Source organism: Diadema setosum, chromosome 7, assembly GCF_964275005.1.
Source record: "Diadema setosum chromosome 7, eeDiaSeto1, whole genome shotgun sequence".
NCBI classification, from domain to species: Eukaryota; Metazoa; Echinodermata; class Echinoidea; order Diadematoida; family Diadematidae; genus Diadema; species Diadema setosum.
The window spans coordinates 10,591,747-10,609,729 of NC_092691.1; the positions used below are offsets into that span (position 1 = coordinate 10,591,747).

Consider the following 17,983-nt stretch of genomic DNA (forward strand, 5'->3'; position numbering starts at 1 on the left):
TAAGAATTGATATGATACGGGATATCAAAAGTACACTATAGTGGAAGCCAGGGCACGACACAGTTGTGTTGTTTCTTGTTTTCTGCCTGGTGTTTGTAGTTGTGAGTGGGTGTTTTGTTTTGTTTAGCTTGGCAGGGTACCCTGGGCATGCGATCCGCTCATCAACACGGTTCCATTTCCTCCACTCGTCTCCACCCCCGCAGTAGACAAGAGGGGGGCGATAATACTTTATAGTATAAAACCTCTGAATTCAATGACTTTGGACACTTTATAGCTCGTATACAAAACAGGACATAGTATTCTTTTTTTGTGTGTGAGTCTATTTTTTTTTGCGTGGGAAATTTCAGGAATGAATACTGGCATTTGCTTGGTTAAATTTATTGTGTTCACTGTCACTTTGTTTTCAAGTGCTTTCTTTAGTATTTCTTGTCTGTGACAGTCATACCTAAACCTTTCTAAAAAAAACACTACTCAAGGATTTCAAACATGTAGAGGAAGTGCAACAAAAGGAACATCGTGCTGAAAATAGAATGAAAACAAAGGAAATATGGAAATAAGTGTGATCAGCTAAATGTTAGGATGATAATTTGCCTCCCATGAAAGAAATTTTACAAGCATTCTAGAGGAATTGTTGATGTACAGTGGATATAATGTTAATACAAATCTACCTGCATGTGGACATTAATTAGCAATGGCACTATTAATTGTTTCAAGCTTGCCCACTTTCTACCAAAGTTCCTGTGCGAATTACTGAATATTGCATTTGGTTTTAATAGGAATTACAACTGAACCATATGGTTAAATACATGATTGTACATGTAATTACCAACCCTTTGACTGCCATCAAAAGTAAACACTACAAACAAACAAAGAAAAACAAGTTTATTTTATTTCTTTGTATCACAAATTATATTTCAAGTCACCTAGAGTATTTTGGTTTGTTTGTAAGGAGGTGAAGTATGGAATAAAGGGTACCACCAGGACACCGGGTAGGGATTTTTAATCTCTGCTGTTTGACATGACACATTGTATATAATTTCACAACTTTATTGTATTTTCATCTAAAAAATTCATACTGACTCTACAAATGAATAACATTTGTGCATTATTATGATGATTTTTTTTTTTTTTTTTTTTTTTGGGGGGGGGGGGGGCTGGGTTGACAATATGTTACTTTTAAATGTAATCCTTGCACTGTAGAACATTATATGGCTAGCTCCTGTATGCATGATGAGCTTGTCTACATGTACATGTACGTACATGCATACTGTACCAATGTGTGCTTGAGGTCGACGTTTTACTCTTTCAGAGGACCAGAAACCTAGAAGTAGTGATATTTGAATGTATGCCTATCATTAAGATGCACAAAAAGCCGAAAAAGCACACAGAATTTATACGGTGTATGTGTACATTGTAGTTACAACAATTACAATTACCGAGGCCCTTAAGTGTACAAATTTATGTCATGAATTTCCCAAGGTTTATCTTCATAGACTCAAAGCCATGTATTGTTCCAGATATTTTATTGGCATGTATTTTTGAAGCAAAAGCAGATTCAAACAGAAGTCTTCCTTACAGTGTAGCTTTGATCTCATCATAGCGGTACTTTCTTTTGTTTTCAAAACAACAAAGATGTACATATAAAGTATGTTACTTTGCTCTGTCTACTGACAAAAGATGTCATTAATTTGTTTAATGTATTCAAGAAAGGTTTAGACAAGAACATTTCTGGAAGACCAGAGTTTTGACAATCAAAATACTTTTATGTGGAATATTGTTACCACATAGAATTATGAATATAATTTACCCCACATATTTAATTGTATATACCCCCACTGAAGTCTTTAGAGAAGAGGGTAATTGACGTGATCGAGCCTTCCGACAGGGTCCAATGCAATGTAAACTGTATTACTTTCTAGCATTCAGAGACTCCAGCTCTCCAGCTTTCGACGGGAGATCTCCCGCCGAAAGCCCATTTTTGCTGAATCTCCCATTCTCCCGCTTGAGATTTAATTTCTCCCGCCCTGGCTCTGTGTCTCCCGCTTGAAATGATTTCTAACCTAGTGTCAACGTATGTTGAAAAATAAAGCCTTAGATAGCACGGAGAGAGAGCATCTAGAATCCTAGAACTTCGCGCTTCACGCACATCAAGGAGAGTCTCCTGCTCGCTAGGGATTTCACTTTTCAGGCGGGAGAATCTCCAGATCAGAAGGTGCTTGGGGTTGAGTCTCTGAGCATTTAAGAGATGTGCCAGTTACATGCAGTTATCCAGTCGAGGGAATGGAAACATAAAGGGATTTTGTAAAATGGAGGTGCCACTATTCAGTTGAAGAGACATTTATTAGCAATCAGCAGATACAGATGTGTATTGTAATGGGCTGTCTGAGGTAGCTAGAATGTTTTGATTACATCAGAAATTGTGTCTAGATTTATGTGTACATGCATGAGTACTCAGGGTATTTATACGTGTGCTGTAGTGTAAGTGTGTTTGTGTGTGTACCTTTTTTTTAAACTTTTTTTATTTGTGAATGCACGCAGTCATGTATGTTGAAGTAGAGTGTGCATTTCTACTGATTGGCCCAAATCCACAAAGGGTGTAGTTCACACCAAATCCGTGGTTTACTGTAAAAGTGGATATTTTCGCGTGACTAATTTTTCGCGCTAGGCCGGGTCAGAAGAGTTTCGCGTGTTTTTAATTCCGCGGAATCAAGACATCACGCACAGGAACGTATGGCAAGCAAAAATATTCGCGTGTTTTTATTTTCGCGCTAGTTTCTGGTTGCGCGAAATGCGCGAAAATTTCAACACCGCGAAAATTTCCACTTTTACAGTATATTTAGACCATGGGCTATAAAAACAAGCGGGAAATACATTTTATGCATATTATGTTGCATCATGTGCATTCTAGCGCACATTCATTTTCGGAGGTCAATCAGTGTAAAAGTTGTCATGTTGTGTGCAATTATGCAGTTGAAATCTGTATGATCCATGGGACAAGAATGATACTGCCTATGTATTCTTTATACGAAAGCGAGTACATTCATTGAGACTGTTTTTGTAGAATATGGGGTTTATACTTATTGGCACGCATTTATCTGCATTACAAAGTGTACATACAGTGTAGAGGTTTATGTTTTGAAAGGGAAGATAAGAGGCTTAGGTTAGTTTGTTAGCCCGTTGAGGACTGCTTGATTTTGCTGCAACACGCATTTCCCATAAGATGCTTGCCCGAGTATACTCGGGACACGTCCTCAACAGTCACCCTCCTGGGGTATGCAAGTACAATGTAACAACCTTAATGCAAAATAGCAAGAATAATAGTACCTTGTATATTAACGAAACATGTAATGATGATTATATGTACACAAAATGGAAATGAACAGATCGAGATAAAACATAATTTACAGCAGGCACTGTGCCTGCAAAAAGTTGTTAAATTTTAGTAATGTAGTCAGAAAACCCGCCATAAACACTTACATACGACGGTATCTACAGGTACAAGGTACATTCAGGCAAGTGATTAAATAGAATGAGTAGAAATAAAGAAACAGTTTATTATTCCTTTGTACATTTAGCATCTTTGCTGTATACTTGAAGGAGGTTGTACTACCATTTGATACATTGTTGCAGTGGTTTAAGATATTCACTACACCATGTCGATGATACTATTCAGACATAGTATTATGTATTGTGTTTCAAACCTTTAATATCACGGTGTCATGTGGCTTTATGTTCTGTAATGAATCTCTGATAGGTGCACCTTAACCCGTTGAGGACGAGTCCCAAGTATACTCGGGCAGGTGTCTACGGGAAATTCGTGGTGTAGCTAAATCAGTCCATCCTCACAAGGTTAAAAAGTTTAAGTGTCCCTCTGGCAACCCAGAAAACTTGGATTTCATAGATTCTTTTCCTAAGTTCAGAATAATAAAACTGGTAATGTTTTGATGATGGATGGGGAAGTTAAACTATAGATTTCCAGTGAGTTCATACGGACCCTGAAAAACGATCCAACAGTTTTTCTCACCTTTAATGCAAAAGGGGAGCGTATTCTTGAGTGACATGTGGTTACACATTGTAGTCTATTCTTTATTCCAAACTCTGAGGTGTTTTACCGTAAGATTTCATACAGGATGTTTGGAGACATTCTTCAAGCATGCAAAATTTCATGATGTTTGCAAAAGGGATATATGACTTTAAAAGTAGCAACAAAAAACAAATCTAATTGTTTTGCTTTATTCCTTCTGTGCCACAAATGCTAGGTATGGTATAAAATATGCATTTTGTACCATAACAATGTGTATTTCAAACTTCATGTCACATTTCAGGCTTGTGTTCAATGGTATCTTTCACAGGCAGAGTGTATGAAGTAGCTTTACTCAAATTATCACTTCATTTCCCCCATTTCACCTGTCTCTGTGTAGTTTCAGCGCTGGTGAAGTGTTCGTCGTCCACAATGAGCTCGGTGGTGGATGGCTGTGGGTCACGTCGCAAAGGACGGGGGAGAGTGGGATCATTGTCCAGGACTTGGTCAAACCGGTGGTAAGACTCTCGACACAGCCGCGACTTTCTTTGCTCTTTTTCATCAGTCCATTTCTGAGAAGGCTGATCTGGAGAATTTTGTAGATATACATGTAAAAAATGGACAAAGGGATGACCTTGTGGCCAGATTCGTGCAAGAAATTTGTCCAGATTGATTGGTGTACATCAGAAGCAATGTACACAGGGCTGCCACGAGTCATGTCCATGGTACTATCTTTATGAATATCATTGTATGGCCATTAGTGTACCAATGCATGCCTTCTGAGTACTTATAGGCCAAAGAAGGTCGGCTGGACTTTTGTGGAGGTGTCTCTTTGTTTTGGGCGTGTATACAAAATTTAGTATCTTCACTATCATGATGATTTAAATCAAGTCATTTGCATATCATTGCTCATTTTATGTTTTATATTTGGGTATTTGTTTAATGTGTCCTTCTTCTAGCAGGGTCTTTAGTTCTCTGAGGTTTTATAGGGCAAGTTATGTTTAGTCGATCAATGTCTTTTGTCTGCTTTGAGAGGGAAGTTATGCTATAAAAATTAACCCCTTGCATGTCAACTGGATTTGGGAGATTGTGTGTTTAATAAGACTATGGATGATTGCTGTATCTCTTTAGCAGTGGATTAAAGTGAAGGTACAAGGGCTGGTCACTGACTTAAATAGGCATGACCAACCTGTGGTTTGGACAGCTGCCTTGAAAAGTGTTTCCAAGATAGTGACACCTTATCCAATAATAGCAATCGGCCCAACTTTTGGGTCAATGCGTTTCCTGTTTATTTTCCTATGCTGTCACGCTATTCGGAGTGAGCACTTTGCTTCTTGTTTCTAATAAGTATCCCGGGATCCTGTTGATAGCTCAGTCACCCATTGAAAAGCTGTCAGGTTTTATTTCCACTCATCCAGGTAGTCTGGTGCTTTTTCTGCCTTGACCTCCCGAGCCTGGTTAGAATGACATGATCATGTCAGTAAGCTAGCTCATTAGATAGAAGCTGAGTTGGATCACTCAAAAGATTAGCATCATGGATAAAAAGCTGAAGTGGATCATGCAATAGATTATTTATTTTTGTTCAGGTGTCACAGACCGTAGCTACCAGAAGCACATGTAGTATTTAAACTCATCATGAATTAAAGGGATGGAATAGTTTTGGTTGAGATGGGGATGCAGGTTTTAACTTTTTATGAGATAATTGGAAATCACTTATATGAAATATGAAAGAGCATACAATTCTAAGAGAAATTTATAGTTTATTTGATGAAAATTGGTTTTGAAGTGGCTGTGATTTAAAAAAAAAAAGGTGAAATAATGTGGTCCTAATAAAACTTTGGACCCACCTGTTATAGGACCTCTGTTTCTGGATATCTCAGTCATTTTAAAACAAATTTCATTTGAATAAACTTCAAATTTCTCCTAGAATTGCATGCTCTTTAATATATTGTATAAGAAGTTTCTAGTTACCTTGTACAAACCTGACTTCCTATCTCAAAAAAGCTATACCATCCTTTTAAGTGGTCAAGGTGTCCATTTTTGTCATTTTCAGCATTCAGAGACCCACTAGCAAGTTTTCTTTGTTTATCAGTATTTTGCTGAGTTTGCTTACAAACAAAATCATTAAACAAGAATTGAATTCATCTAGGATTGTAATAATGGCTGATTCAGAGCACACACACACACACAAAATCAAATTCCTCACTGTATGAACTTTCAGCAATAAAGCTCTACTGTTGTTCAAAGAGTTTGTGATCTTTTCAACCATGATCACACAATACCTGTCACAATGTTTTCAGAAATTAACAATTATTTAGCCACAAAACTATTGATGATGTCAAAGTATACTCCATTCTATTAAATGCAGGCAATTATGCTGTCCCAAAGTTGAATATCATTTAACATGAAATTATCTTTTCCTTTCATTTCTCCCCAGGAAGGTGATATTGATCCAAATGAAGGCAAAGTGTAAGTAGTCATTTTTTTTCCTTTCTCCCACTTTCCTTGGATTCTCACCTTGTTTAGCATAATGTTAGAAGTATATGTACACAGAAGCAAGCCCATAAAGAAGTGTACCCGAATAGTAAGTCAGTTGAATTCAGTGAATGCAGAAAAATGCATCTGGGCAATTCCACGGTAACTGACGTTACACGTAAGGATTTTCATGAAATTGTTTACCTTGTAGTTTTGTGAATGAAAGCACCTTGGGCTTGCAATTAGCATTGATGAATAAGTTCATGACAATGAAGAAATAGGTGGAAAGTTTTTCTCTCAAACTGCATTTCTTATCACATAGCAAGTGAAAATGTGTCGGTAACTGACGTTACGGAAAAAGGACATGGGAAATTATGGTGTAGATGTAAATGGAAATATCTCATGTCCCTGACTTTTGGCCTTTATGTGTTTAATGTGGCAATACACCTAGGTTCTTAGGAACAGGTGTGCAAAATAATGTGCAATTTAGTTGTCTCCTTTTACCACCATGCCAATTTCAGTGAAGGCATGACGGTAACTGACGTTACGTAACTGACGTTACGCTTACATTTGCCATAGGGTTTACACATGCAAAATCATGATTGGGAATAGCTATGTGATATTTCATAATTCTGACCATTCAGAATGATTTGGTTGATATGGAGTCATACCTTGGTTCATCAGTCATAAATACACAATGAAATGAAACAGTAGTCCATTTTCTTTGTATTCTATGAAAACTTAAAGGTAAACATGTCAGTAACTGACGTTACGTAACTGACGTTACACATACTTTACCGTGGGGTTTACAGAGAACTAATTTATTTAACAGGTTATTATACTGCTGCAATGTACCAGTGACAATCCCAGGCAACTACAGCAACAAATTAAAACAAAATCTAAAGACACAAATAATATTGGGTGGGCCCTTAGGGGGCACCCCCCCCCCATGCCATAGCACAGTTGGGCAAAAATAATGTAAATGCACAAGAGGATATTTCTTGACATTTGTCTAAAGATTTAATTTTTATTCAACATTTATGATTACACAGAGCCATTAATAGATTAAGCAGTTCCAAGTATGAATATATTGACATGGCTAAGGGCTTTTTTTGTTTGTTTGTTTGTTTGTTTGTTTTTTAATGAACAGGAAAGTTTTTATCTACATAGAGTGCTCCACCCATAATACCTTGTAGTACTACACAAAACATGGATATTTTTGTGCTTGAAAAAATATCAAAATATCTTCCAGGTCATGGGGAAAAAAAACATGTATCAACTCATAAATATGCATAAATATGTATGAAATCTATTGTGATATATTTCTCCTTCTTTTCTTTATTTTACTCCTGATGATCTCCATCATCAATTGATTTAAATGAAAAGTGTCGCACTTTTAATATTTCTCTGTGAGGAAGAAAAATAAATGCTTTTTTGGTCAAAAGAGCATTATTGTTTTATTCCTAGCTTGAAGTAATTTAACTGTTTTTCTTTTCCTTTTCACTGATATATCACGGCTTGCAAATCCATTCGAGATACCAAGAAATCGGACTTTGCAACGAAAGAATACTAAAATCAATATAAAAAACTCTTCCTGTTCATAATTATCATGTGTTGTATTACAAAATGTCCCTGCATGAATAGAATAAAGTAATCAACAAATACACACTGTATGAACATTTTTTTTTAAACCCTGATAGAATCCTCTCTCACTGTGAGCAACATCAGTGTTAAAGGGACTGTACAGTACTGGTTGAGGTAGGGATTCATGTTTTGAACATTCCGAAGTGAGATAATGAAAAGCCTCTCATGAAATATGAAAGAGCATGTAATTTTAAGAAGGATTCAACGTTTATTTGATGAAAATTGGTTTTCAAATAGCTGAGATATCCAAAAAAGTGCTAATAATAAAAGGTGAGATGCCCCAACTTTATTAGTAACTCTTTGTTTCACCTTGTTTTTGGATATCTCAGCCATTTCAAAACCGATTTTCATCGAATAAACTTTTGATACCCCTTAGAATCGCATGCTCTTTGACATCTCATAGAATGGTTTCTGAATATCTCACAAAACGTTAAAAGCTAAATCTTCACCTCGACCAGAACTGTACACACCCTTTAAGTTTCAAACAATAATGAGTACATGCCTTATGTACCATAATACAAGATGAGCCATGTTAACTACACCACACATTTAAGTGCAAGAGAAGAAATATCTGTTTGTGCATTTGCCTTGAGGTAGAAACTTGACTAAGCTTCCTGAAAAAAAAAAAGAAAAATGCCAGCAAAAGCAAACATTGGTGAAGATTGTTAAACTGTTGGTATACAGCTGTGCAGAAGTTTGTTTGTTTGGTTTTTTTTTTGTAGAAAATGTGGTTGACATGCAATCATGTCACTGATTAGGCCTACAAACTTTGGTAGCTTTATCATCCTGTAGGACTGGGAATGTACTAATTTGAGTGCATATGCATGTGGCAAACTAAACTTCCAGATGTTTTAACCTTGAACTTGTGCTGAATCAAAAATCGAAAGCATAAGCTTCCCCCCCCCCCCCAAAAAAAAAAAGATAATCATGGTAAATGAATGAATAAATGAATTTAGAAATAAAATAAAATTAAAAAAAAAATATCCATGGACATACCATGGTAATGACATCATTTCCTATGAAAGGGATTGCTGCTCTTTGTTGTAAGTTGACTTCCCAGATGTATTGAAATGGCCAAAAGTCAAAAAATTTGCCTCAGTTATAATTACTGTCATGGTAACTGACGTTACATACTCGTGTATGACGTTTCGGTAACTGACGTTACACATTTTGTAGTGTTCATTTTGACTCTCCAGTATGCCAAGTATCCTTATTTCTGGTATTAAAATAAAGGCATATGGGCATACATTAGAAATCCCAAGTTACATCATACAGCTCACTTCCTTTGATGAATAAACTTAAAAATTCCTTGTTTTTGGTAACTGACGTTACATTTATCATTATCAAAGTAATTAACAGTTTTTATCAAATTCTTTAAAGCTACCAGCTTTTTTTTTTTATCGTGTGGTAAAAGACTTCTCTTGTAACTGCATACATGTGAAAGATTGTTGTTTAGAGTACTAATAAAGTGGATATACAGAGAGTAAGTTATGCAACAATACACTCATTTCACCATTGAGTTATAGGCATATTTTGGCAGCCATTTTGAAAATCAAAATGGCCGCTTTTATTGAAAAACATAATGATTCTTAAAACTTCAACTCAAGTACTGTCTGAAAATGTATGGTGTTTGAAACAAATATCATTTTGAATTTTTGGCACCTGTGTCCTAGTTACCGTGGAATTGCCCATCTGTGAAGTTTGAGGAAAATTGGACAGTTCGCTTAAAAGTTAGGATTTGTTAAATTTCTAGTGGATGCCATGTGCCATTAGCATAACATACTGCAAACGTGTGTACACGTAGATGGTACTGCTTATTCAATAACTTCCTTCATGCAGTTGCAACAAGAAATCAATTTTCATAACAAGACCTTAGCAACCAGCCTTCTGTTCTCAGTCAGAACCAATGTATCTTATGCTGACATGCTACAGAAAATCATTCGAATGATTTGTTGATTGAGAGGAGCTTGAAATTCCACAGTGCTCCAATATGAGCTTAATTTCAGTGAGTGAGTACCTCAAAGAAACAATGCAAGTTTTAGTTTAGACTCGGACAATAAGGAGACAGTCATAAAGTTCTAAAGTTTCACATGTGTTGTGATACTGGAACAGTATCGTGGAGGCCTGTATTGAACGGAGAAGTGTACACGCGTGCATCACATTAACATCGGGATCAGAGTCAATATTTTCGCGTGTCTTTAATTTCGCGAATAGCACCTGACTCGCGAAATTCGCGAAAATAAGAACCTCGCGAAATATTTGGCGTATACAGTATACAAATCATGATGATTTTTGTTTTTTCTCTTCAGCTATGCTGTATCATATATTTTTTTTTTCTCATAGTGCTTTAAGTATGGCATCATAATAACAACTGGAAGTGAATGAGCGAGTGTTTACATTGTTCCGTGAGAAGACTGCATATCTGGCCAAGTGACAAAAGGAAGGAGAGAGAGAGAGAGAGAGAGAGGAGGAGAGATAGAGAGAGAAGGGGGAAGAGGAAAAGAAACCCGATCCAATTTTGGCAGGAAATTTTCTGTCCAAGAGCTGGTCACTTTCCAACGTGTAACATTATTATTGTTTTTAACTCTTCCAACTTCAACTGAAAGCTAACAATGGTTTACAAGGGCAAGAAGAGAGAGAGAGAAAAAAAAAATCATGTTGTTGTGAATCCATAAAGTAAAACCAGATTTACTTGTGGAGCTTCTTTAAATTGTCTGGCTGTGGCTTTATTTCCCATGCTCCTTTATTTTTCTAGAGATATTTCTTATTACTTTGTGCAAATTTGCCTTCTCGAAGTTTCACTCTGAAAGATTTCTGCATGCAAAGATGAAATGAACACAACATTCTACGTCTGTCATAAATGTCCAAATAGAAAAAAAACTGATAGATAACTTGCATTTTTGGTATTTTCAGAGTGTGATCAACATAAAGAAAAAAAAAAAGGGAAAAAATAATGGCGGAAGGCTTTGTGCAGACTTCTGTTCTGATCTTGAGTCTGCAAGACTTGGCCTTGCCATGTTATAGTACAGCTTTATAGAGTTGTTAAACATGATAATAAGAATTCCTCTCTCCTTGCCCATTGTAGTGTTTGAATTGAAAAGTGCTTTATTTTACTCTGTGGTGGTTTTAATAATGGATTGTGGCAGCTTGTTTATTTGTTTGTTTGTGTGTTTGTTTTGGTATGGTGACTCGTGTAAAAATTGTCTTTATTGTTGTTTTGCAGGTGGTTTCATGGAAATGTGTCAAAGGAGGACGCAGCAGAGACACTGTGGAAAGGTGAGGCTGGTTGTCTATTTGGCACCAACCATCATTTTTAATCAATACACACACACACACACACACACACACACACACAAACGCGCACACAAATCTTTAAAATTAACGACTCTAACCTTGAGGGGGGGTTTATCGTTGAGTCGTTCACATTTATTTACATCGATGAAAGGCATTTTGTCAGTCCATTGCAATAGAAGTGACTTGAAGCAAGAATCACTAAGTTGAATAAATATGCAGAACCTGCTGCTACTATATGATGGGATTAGAACCATCACTGGCTGTTGAGCAGAAACTCGGTAGTTTAGTGGATATGACACCTGTCTAGCAATCAGGAGGTTGTTGGTTCAAGTCCAACTTGCATATGTATGCCCATGATTTTTATCATGTCTACTACCAAAACACCAAATAATTGATCAAATTTAGGGTGATGGAGGGCAGTTTGTTTATCAGTTGCAACAAAATCTTTGATACTGTATTTTGCAAAAAAAAAATTCTTCCTGAACTTAAGCATTCTACAGGGTGGAATTGGCACTTTATGAATGCTTGCTATAGTAATTGTAATGATGACGATGATGGCGATAATGATTAGGATTTTGAAATGATGAATATAATTACTGTCATCTTCCTAATCACCATCATCATCATAATTATTATCAATATCATTGAAGAAATTGTCAAAATATGAAATGCTGATAGAGAATAGATTCACTTTTTAAATTTATTACCAAGAGTTCTTTAAAATGCCTTAGGCCTTCCTTTGTCTTTCCCTTCCTAAGATGGTCTCTTCAGATTTTATATCATTTGTGTACATGTAATAGAGAAGATATTTTTACTTTTACATTCCTAGATATGTATTGACATGATAAATATATTTCAAGTTTTGTTTTGTTCTGTTTTGCTTTCATAGAGGGGAACGTTGGGAGCTTCCTTATCAGAAATAGTGACAAGAACCCCGGCGACTACTCTCTGTCGTTTCGCGGTCCAAACACCATCCAGCGATTTCGCATCCAGAAGCAGCAGCGGCAGTATGTCATGGGCGGCAGATACTACAACAGGTAAACCAAGTTTGGCGGTTACTGCAAAAGTGGAAATTTTCGCAGTGTTGAAATTTTCACGCCTTTTGCGCAACCAGAAACTAGAGGGAAAAAGAAAGCACGCAAATGTTTTTGCTTGCCAGAGGTTCCAGTAGTTGATGTCTCGATTTCACGGAATTAAAAACACTTGAGACTCTTCTTACCTGTCGAGCGAGAAAAATTAGTAGCGCGAAAATATCCACTTTTACAGTACTGCAAAAAGGAAATTTGTGGAAATTTTCACATATTTTGTGTGACCAGAAACTCATGCCAAAGTAAAGTCTTGCAGATATTTCTATTGTTACGTGTACCACTATCTAATGTCTTTATTCTGCAGACTTAAATAAAAACGTGAAATTTACATGTAGCTCTCTCGGTAGAGCTGAAAATTTACTCATGTGAAAATGTCCAATTTTGTAGCAATAAAACAGAAATAAAATGAGAGAGACAGAGATAGAGGGGAGAGAGTCAAATAAAGATAGAGAGAGAGAGAGAGAGAGAGAGGAGAAAGAGAGAGATAGACAAAGAGAGAGATAGAGACAGACAGACAAACAGACAAAGTGAGTGATTGTGCAATGTGCATGTGTGTGTGTGTCTGTGCGAGCTTGCCTGTGATTGAGTGAGTGTGCGTGTCTTTCCCTCTCATGGTCCTACAATTTCACAGAACGTATTGACGTATATACCTTTTTGGCTGGACTGAAGAGGAGTCAGTGTTATTTTGAGTGTCATCTGTCATGGAGCAGTCATAATTGACTGGATTAATGACAGTTTTGAGGTCAATTGGTGATTTTCACATACTAATAAGGTGATTAATAGGAATACAATGTTCATTGGAAGGCCAAATGCTTGTCAGCTGATTAAACACTTACTAGCTGTATTAAAAGGGTTAAAATGCAGCGTTTTTGTGTATCAAATGGATTGTCATGATGTTGTTGGCTTATCTATTGTTACCCACAAGATGTTCTTTATGTGCAGATATACTTTTAAGGTAATTCATGTGTCTTTGCTTATATTTTGTGACTAATGACTTTATTTTTTGGTAAAGGGTTGGTTCAAATGTGTCTTTTCTGTATTACCTTCCAGTCTCGATGCAATCGTGGATCATTACAAAAGGGAAGAAATTATTGATGGATACAAGTTACTTGACCCCACAGCTCCAAAGGTAGGCTTAGTGTGATTGCTTGACCCTCGTATGAAGAATGTTCAGTCTGAAGTCATTGCATATATTGGACAGTAAAGTCTTGTTGTTTGACTGTACATGAAGTTGCATTTTAGTCGCTGCACATTTGTCATTCTGTTAGACTAGCATATCTCCCTAGTATGCTACAGTTGCAGTATTAAACAAATTCAGCATTCAGCCACAATGTGTTTCACTTTGTAATCAACCATGCTCTGGTTTAGCTCCAGAATCATTTATAGTCTGTTTGTTTGTTTGTTTGTTTTTTGACAATGTACGCACACTTCCATGCTGCAGGAAGTGTTTAAGTCATTGATGAACAAAATCAAGTGCATTTGAGCATTTGGTCAGCACCAACTTTGATAGGGTGTTTCGAGTAGATTATCCTTTTCTTGTTGCAGTTGTGTGTGCAAAAGTCATGCCTCCCAGACCAGGACGATAACAAAGCTCCTGGCCATTTGCAAGAATAATAATCATAGGTTTGTTTCAAAATTTGCATGACAGCAAAGCTTGGAATTTTCTCTCCAACTGTGCTCGTTGCATGTCCAGCATAATAGTTATTTGATGAAGGGCAGGTTGTCAATCAGTTGCAACACCCTTGTTGCCTTCCTTATAAACTCACGCAGTTGATTTTTCTTGTTGATGATTGTAATGGACTGGTATACAAATGACGCACAGGTCTGAGTGCGTCAGTCAGAATTGTGTGCATAAGGTAACTATGGAATGCTTAACCCACGAGGCGAAGCAGAGTGGGTTTAGGCTAAATTCCATAGTTACCGCATGCACACTATATTCCGACTGACGCACGAAAAGACATGTGCGTCATCTGATTTATAGAATGGGTAATTTTCTTGCCAAAAACCCATTTTTCTATCGTGTTACCCGATGACAAAATTACTGAATGCATGTTCTTTTGGCTTGGCATAGACGAGAGCTCAAAAACCATGCATCAGTTTTTACTGGATGCATGGCCAGCCATGCATCAGTAAATACTGATGCATGGTTGTTTTAGCCAATAGGCGTCTCGTACTGAGTGCGCAAACGCTTGCTTAGTGCGTGAACCTTTGTTACAAGTGCGCGTACTCTTGCTATAAGTGCGCGATAACATGTTTACCACTGTGACTCAGCGTGCGTCCAGTAAAAATCAACACATAGCTCTCGACCAATGAGATCGCAGGATTCTCGCTACCCATTCTATAATGAAGTTTTACACCTGCCCACTGATGGTGCTACTAACATGCTCTTTTTGTCGTTAGAAATCCATAGGTCCAGCCATTTTTTGTTTGCAATTGTTATATCAATGTTCTCTATCATTTAATGTGAAGACTAAGTGATAAAGGATGACATGAGAATCACCTGACTAGATTTTATGATGAATACAATTTGCTTCAATAGTTCCAGTATTTTAAGAAAAATTAAACATAATATGTCATAAAAATTGAAACTTGTGGGTGTTAATAACTGGGAAATTTAGGCAGAAAATTCATGGAAAAGGTAAAAAAAAAACACACACACACAGACAAAACCCGCTGATTAGACAGTGAGCTGTCACTCTTTAAAATGAGTGATTTAAGAGCACATGCCACAGGAATGGATAGGAATGGATAGCACAGATACAGTTTGGCAGTTACAACTGATGCATGTGTGCTGATGGTTCTGTAAATCCAGATACATTTATGGCATGAATCTTTCGCAAATGGGAACTCACAGCCTTCTTTGCAACATGAAACTTTTGTGAATTGCCACTTGCATTTAGTACATTGTGTATTAAGTTTTTCAACTGCATATTACTTCTGTGAATCTTGGCTGCTTTGAAAATTCTCGAAAGTTTGTGTACACTATAACTTCTGGTTTTACAGCATTTTATTGATTGATTGGTATTAAAGGGACTGTACAGTACTGGTTGAGGTGGGGATTCATGTTTTGAATATTCCGAAGTGATATAATGAGAAACCTCTCATGAAATATGAAAGAGCATGTAATTTTAAGAAGGATTCAAAGTTTATTTGATGAAAATTGGTTTTCAAATGGCTGAGATAGCCAAAAAAGTGATAATAATAAAACTCGACAGGCCACACCTTTTGTTAAGATCTATTTGTTTCACCTTGTTTTTGGATATCTCAGCCATTTCAAAACCGATTTTCATCAAATAAACTTTTGATACTCCTTAGAATTGCATGCTCTTTGACATCTCATAGAATGGTTTCTGAATATCTTGCAAAACCTTAAAAGCTAAATCCTCACCTCAACCAGCACTGTACACACCCTTTAAAGCTAGAATGAAATACTCCCTCTCTCTCCGTGCGTAGAAATTCAAGAACCAGACGACAAGCACGGAAGACACGTCCCCAGTGAACTACGAGGAGCTGAGGAGGAGGCGGAGCAGCGGGGTCGGTATGCACATTATGACGGGCATGGCAGATTCCATTATCAAGCAGGGACATCTCAGCAAGAAGAGTAAGTTTTAACGGCCCCCTCATCCGATTAAACATTACAGCCAACATCAATGTATTGTAGCATTGTGCCTCAAAGGTGAAAAATAGTTTTGATATGCCTGCAAAAACTGTCAGAAGAAATAGGCAAACATGCAAGTGTGAAATAATACTGTGAGAACACAATTTCAGTTGGGTTACGATGAAAATGCGAAATGCTTGCCAGAAAGGTATGCAGACAGTATTGCAATCTCAGAGCGTATCTGATCATGGTTGGTTTATGATGTTGAATATGACCAATTATAAATCGAGCCCTAGCAGTATCCATAAATATTCCGTGTAAGAGTGAATCGTATGCAAGGCACAAGCGATCAACATGTAACTTTTTGCCTACCCACCACTGAGTGGGCAAGGCACTAGATCATTCATTCATTCAGGGATGTAAGTTATATACTTCAGTCAAAACTAGTTACACTTTGATCTCAAAATACTCTCAAACAACTCATTATCCTGACAAATCACGCCAGCAAAAAAAAAAAGAAAATTCTTTATAGACCTTTTGGTATATTGCTAGCAAATTTCAAATGATGGAGGATGAATTTTGAGTCTTTCCCAGAACTATGTTTTACCTTTAAATCAAAATCTGTAATATGATCACTGTATACCAGCAATTACAACACACTTATTTCAACGTCTGTTGTTTTGAAAGCTTTGCATTGTGCAAACTATTGACATCCTCATTGTAATAGTGCTTTCCATTTCTTTGTTGTACTAGTTCCAGACATAACTCTGAAAAATTAGGTTAATAGTCCTTTATATGGTTCATGAAATTTTATCTCATGTGACATATGCTGTGTTTTTATTCTATGGCAGGCCAGAAGCACAAAAAGTGGAAAACATACTACTTTGTACTCAACAGTACTGAGCAGCATTTATACTACTTTGACAATGAAGCAGTGAGTATCACCAGAATGACGGGAATGTCAAAGATATTTGACTGAGAGAAAAGTCAAAAATTATTTAGAATGTCATATGAATGATCTGTTTGAAGAATTTGAAGGACTGCTGTTGTATTTTTTTTTCTTGAGCAAAGAACAACTGTTCTTTAGCACTGCAAAAGTGGAAATTTTTGCGCATTTTGCGCGACATGAAACTAAAGCACAAAAGCAAAAGCACACTAATTTTTTACTTGTTATATGTAAAAACACTTTCATTTTAATTACGTTGAATTAAAAACATGCAAAATGCATTGTATCAGGTGGAACACCAAAACTTCAACTCGCACATAAGTTTTCACTTTGAAAGTAGTAGGCAGTAGACAACACAAATTCTCGAGTCAGAAAATACAAAGTGTTTTCAAAGAGTCAGGGAAATATGGACTTCTTCAAGTTAGAATGAGCTTCAAGATTTTTTTTTAAATTTCATTGTTCAGATTTTCACTTCTTAATAGGGTTTCATGACATGTTTGAATGTTTGGGAATCGTAGTTGCAAAAGAGGGATGTTATAAGTTTCTTTCTAGAACAGTTCGTCCTCTCACAATAGGTAGATTCACATGCTGTTCCTAAACTTTAAGCTCCAAAACTTAACTCTTGATGATTAGCTAGTAGTTTAGCACCGTGTGAACGCACTCGAAAGTTAGGAATCTTAGAGTTTAGTCGATGATTAGAACCACAAGACATCGTGGGGTTTATGCTTTCTCCACAAGCCACGGAGTCAACACTCGTAGTTTCGCTTCGTGTGGACACAATAATCAACGAGTTTGTGAGTTAGCGTGAACCTCGCTTATTGTTCACATCTGAGTCAACCTCCAGCTGCGCTATTTTGTACGGGCATAAGGTCATCTAGCAAAGACTCTGCACTTCTGGTGTAATCATCGAGCGGAAT

The 17,983-nt window shown here is 36.8% G+C and overlaps 1 protein-coding gene across 1 annotated transcript in view; it reads left to right on the forward strand.

The window, feature by feature from the left end:
- Positions 1-17,983, forward strand: part of LOC140230352 (ras GTPase-activating protein 1-like) — a 55,471-nt gene that overhangs the window by 23,414 nt on the left and 14,074 nt on the right. Inside the window, exons 5-11 of the mRNA XM_072310501.1 lie at positions 4,422-4,539; positions 6,459-6,490; positions 11,364-11,416; positions 12,324-12,471; positions 13,573-13,651; positions 15,976-16,123; positions 16,972-17,054. Coding sequence (XP_072166602.1) covers positions 4,422-4,539; positions 6,459-6,490; positions 11,364-11,416; positions 12,324-12,471; positions 13,573-13,651; positions 15,976-16,123; positions 16,972-17,054 — 661 coding nt within the window. The remainder of the gene's footprint in view (positions 1-4,421; positions 4,540-6,458; positions 6,491-11,363; positions 11,417-12,323; positions 12,472-13,572; positions 13,652-15,975; positions 16,124-16,971; positions 17,055-17,983) is intronic.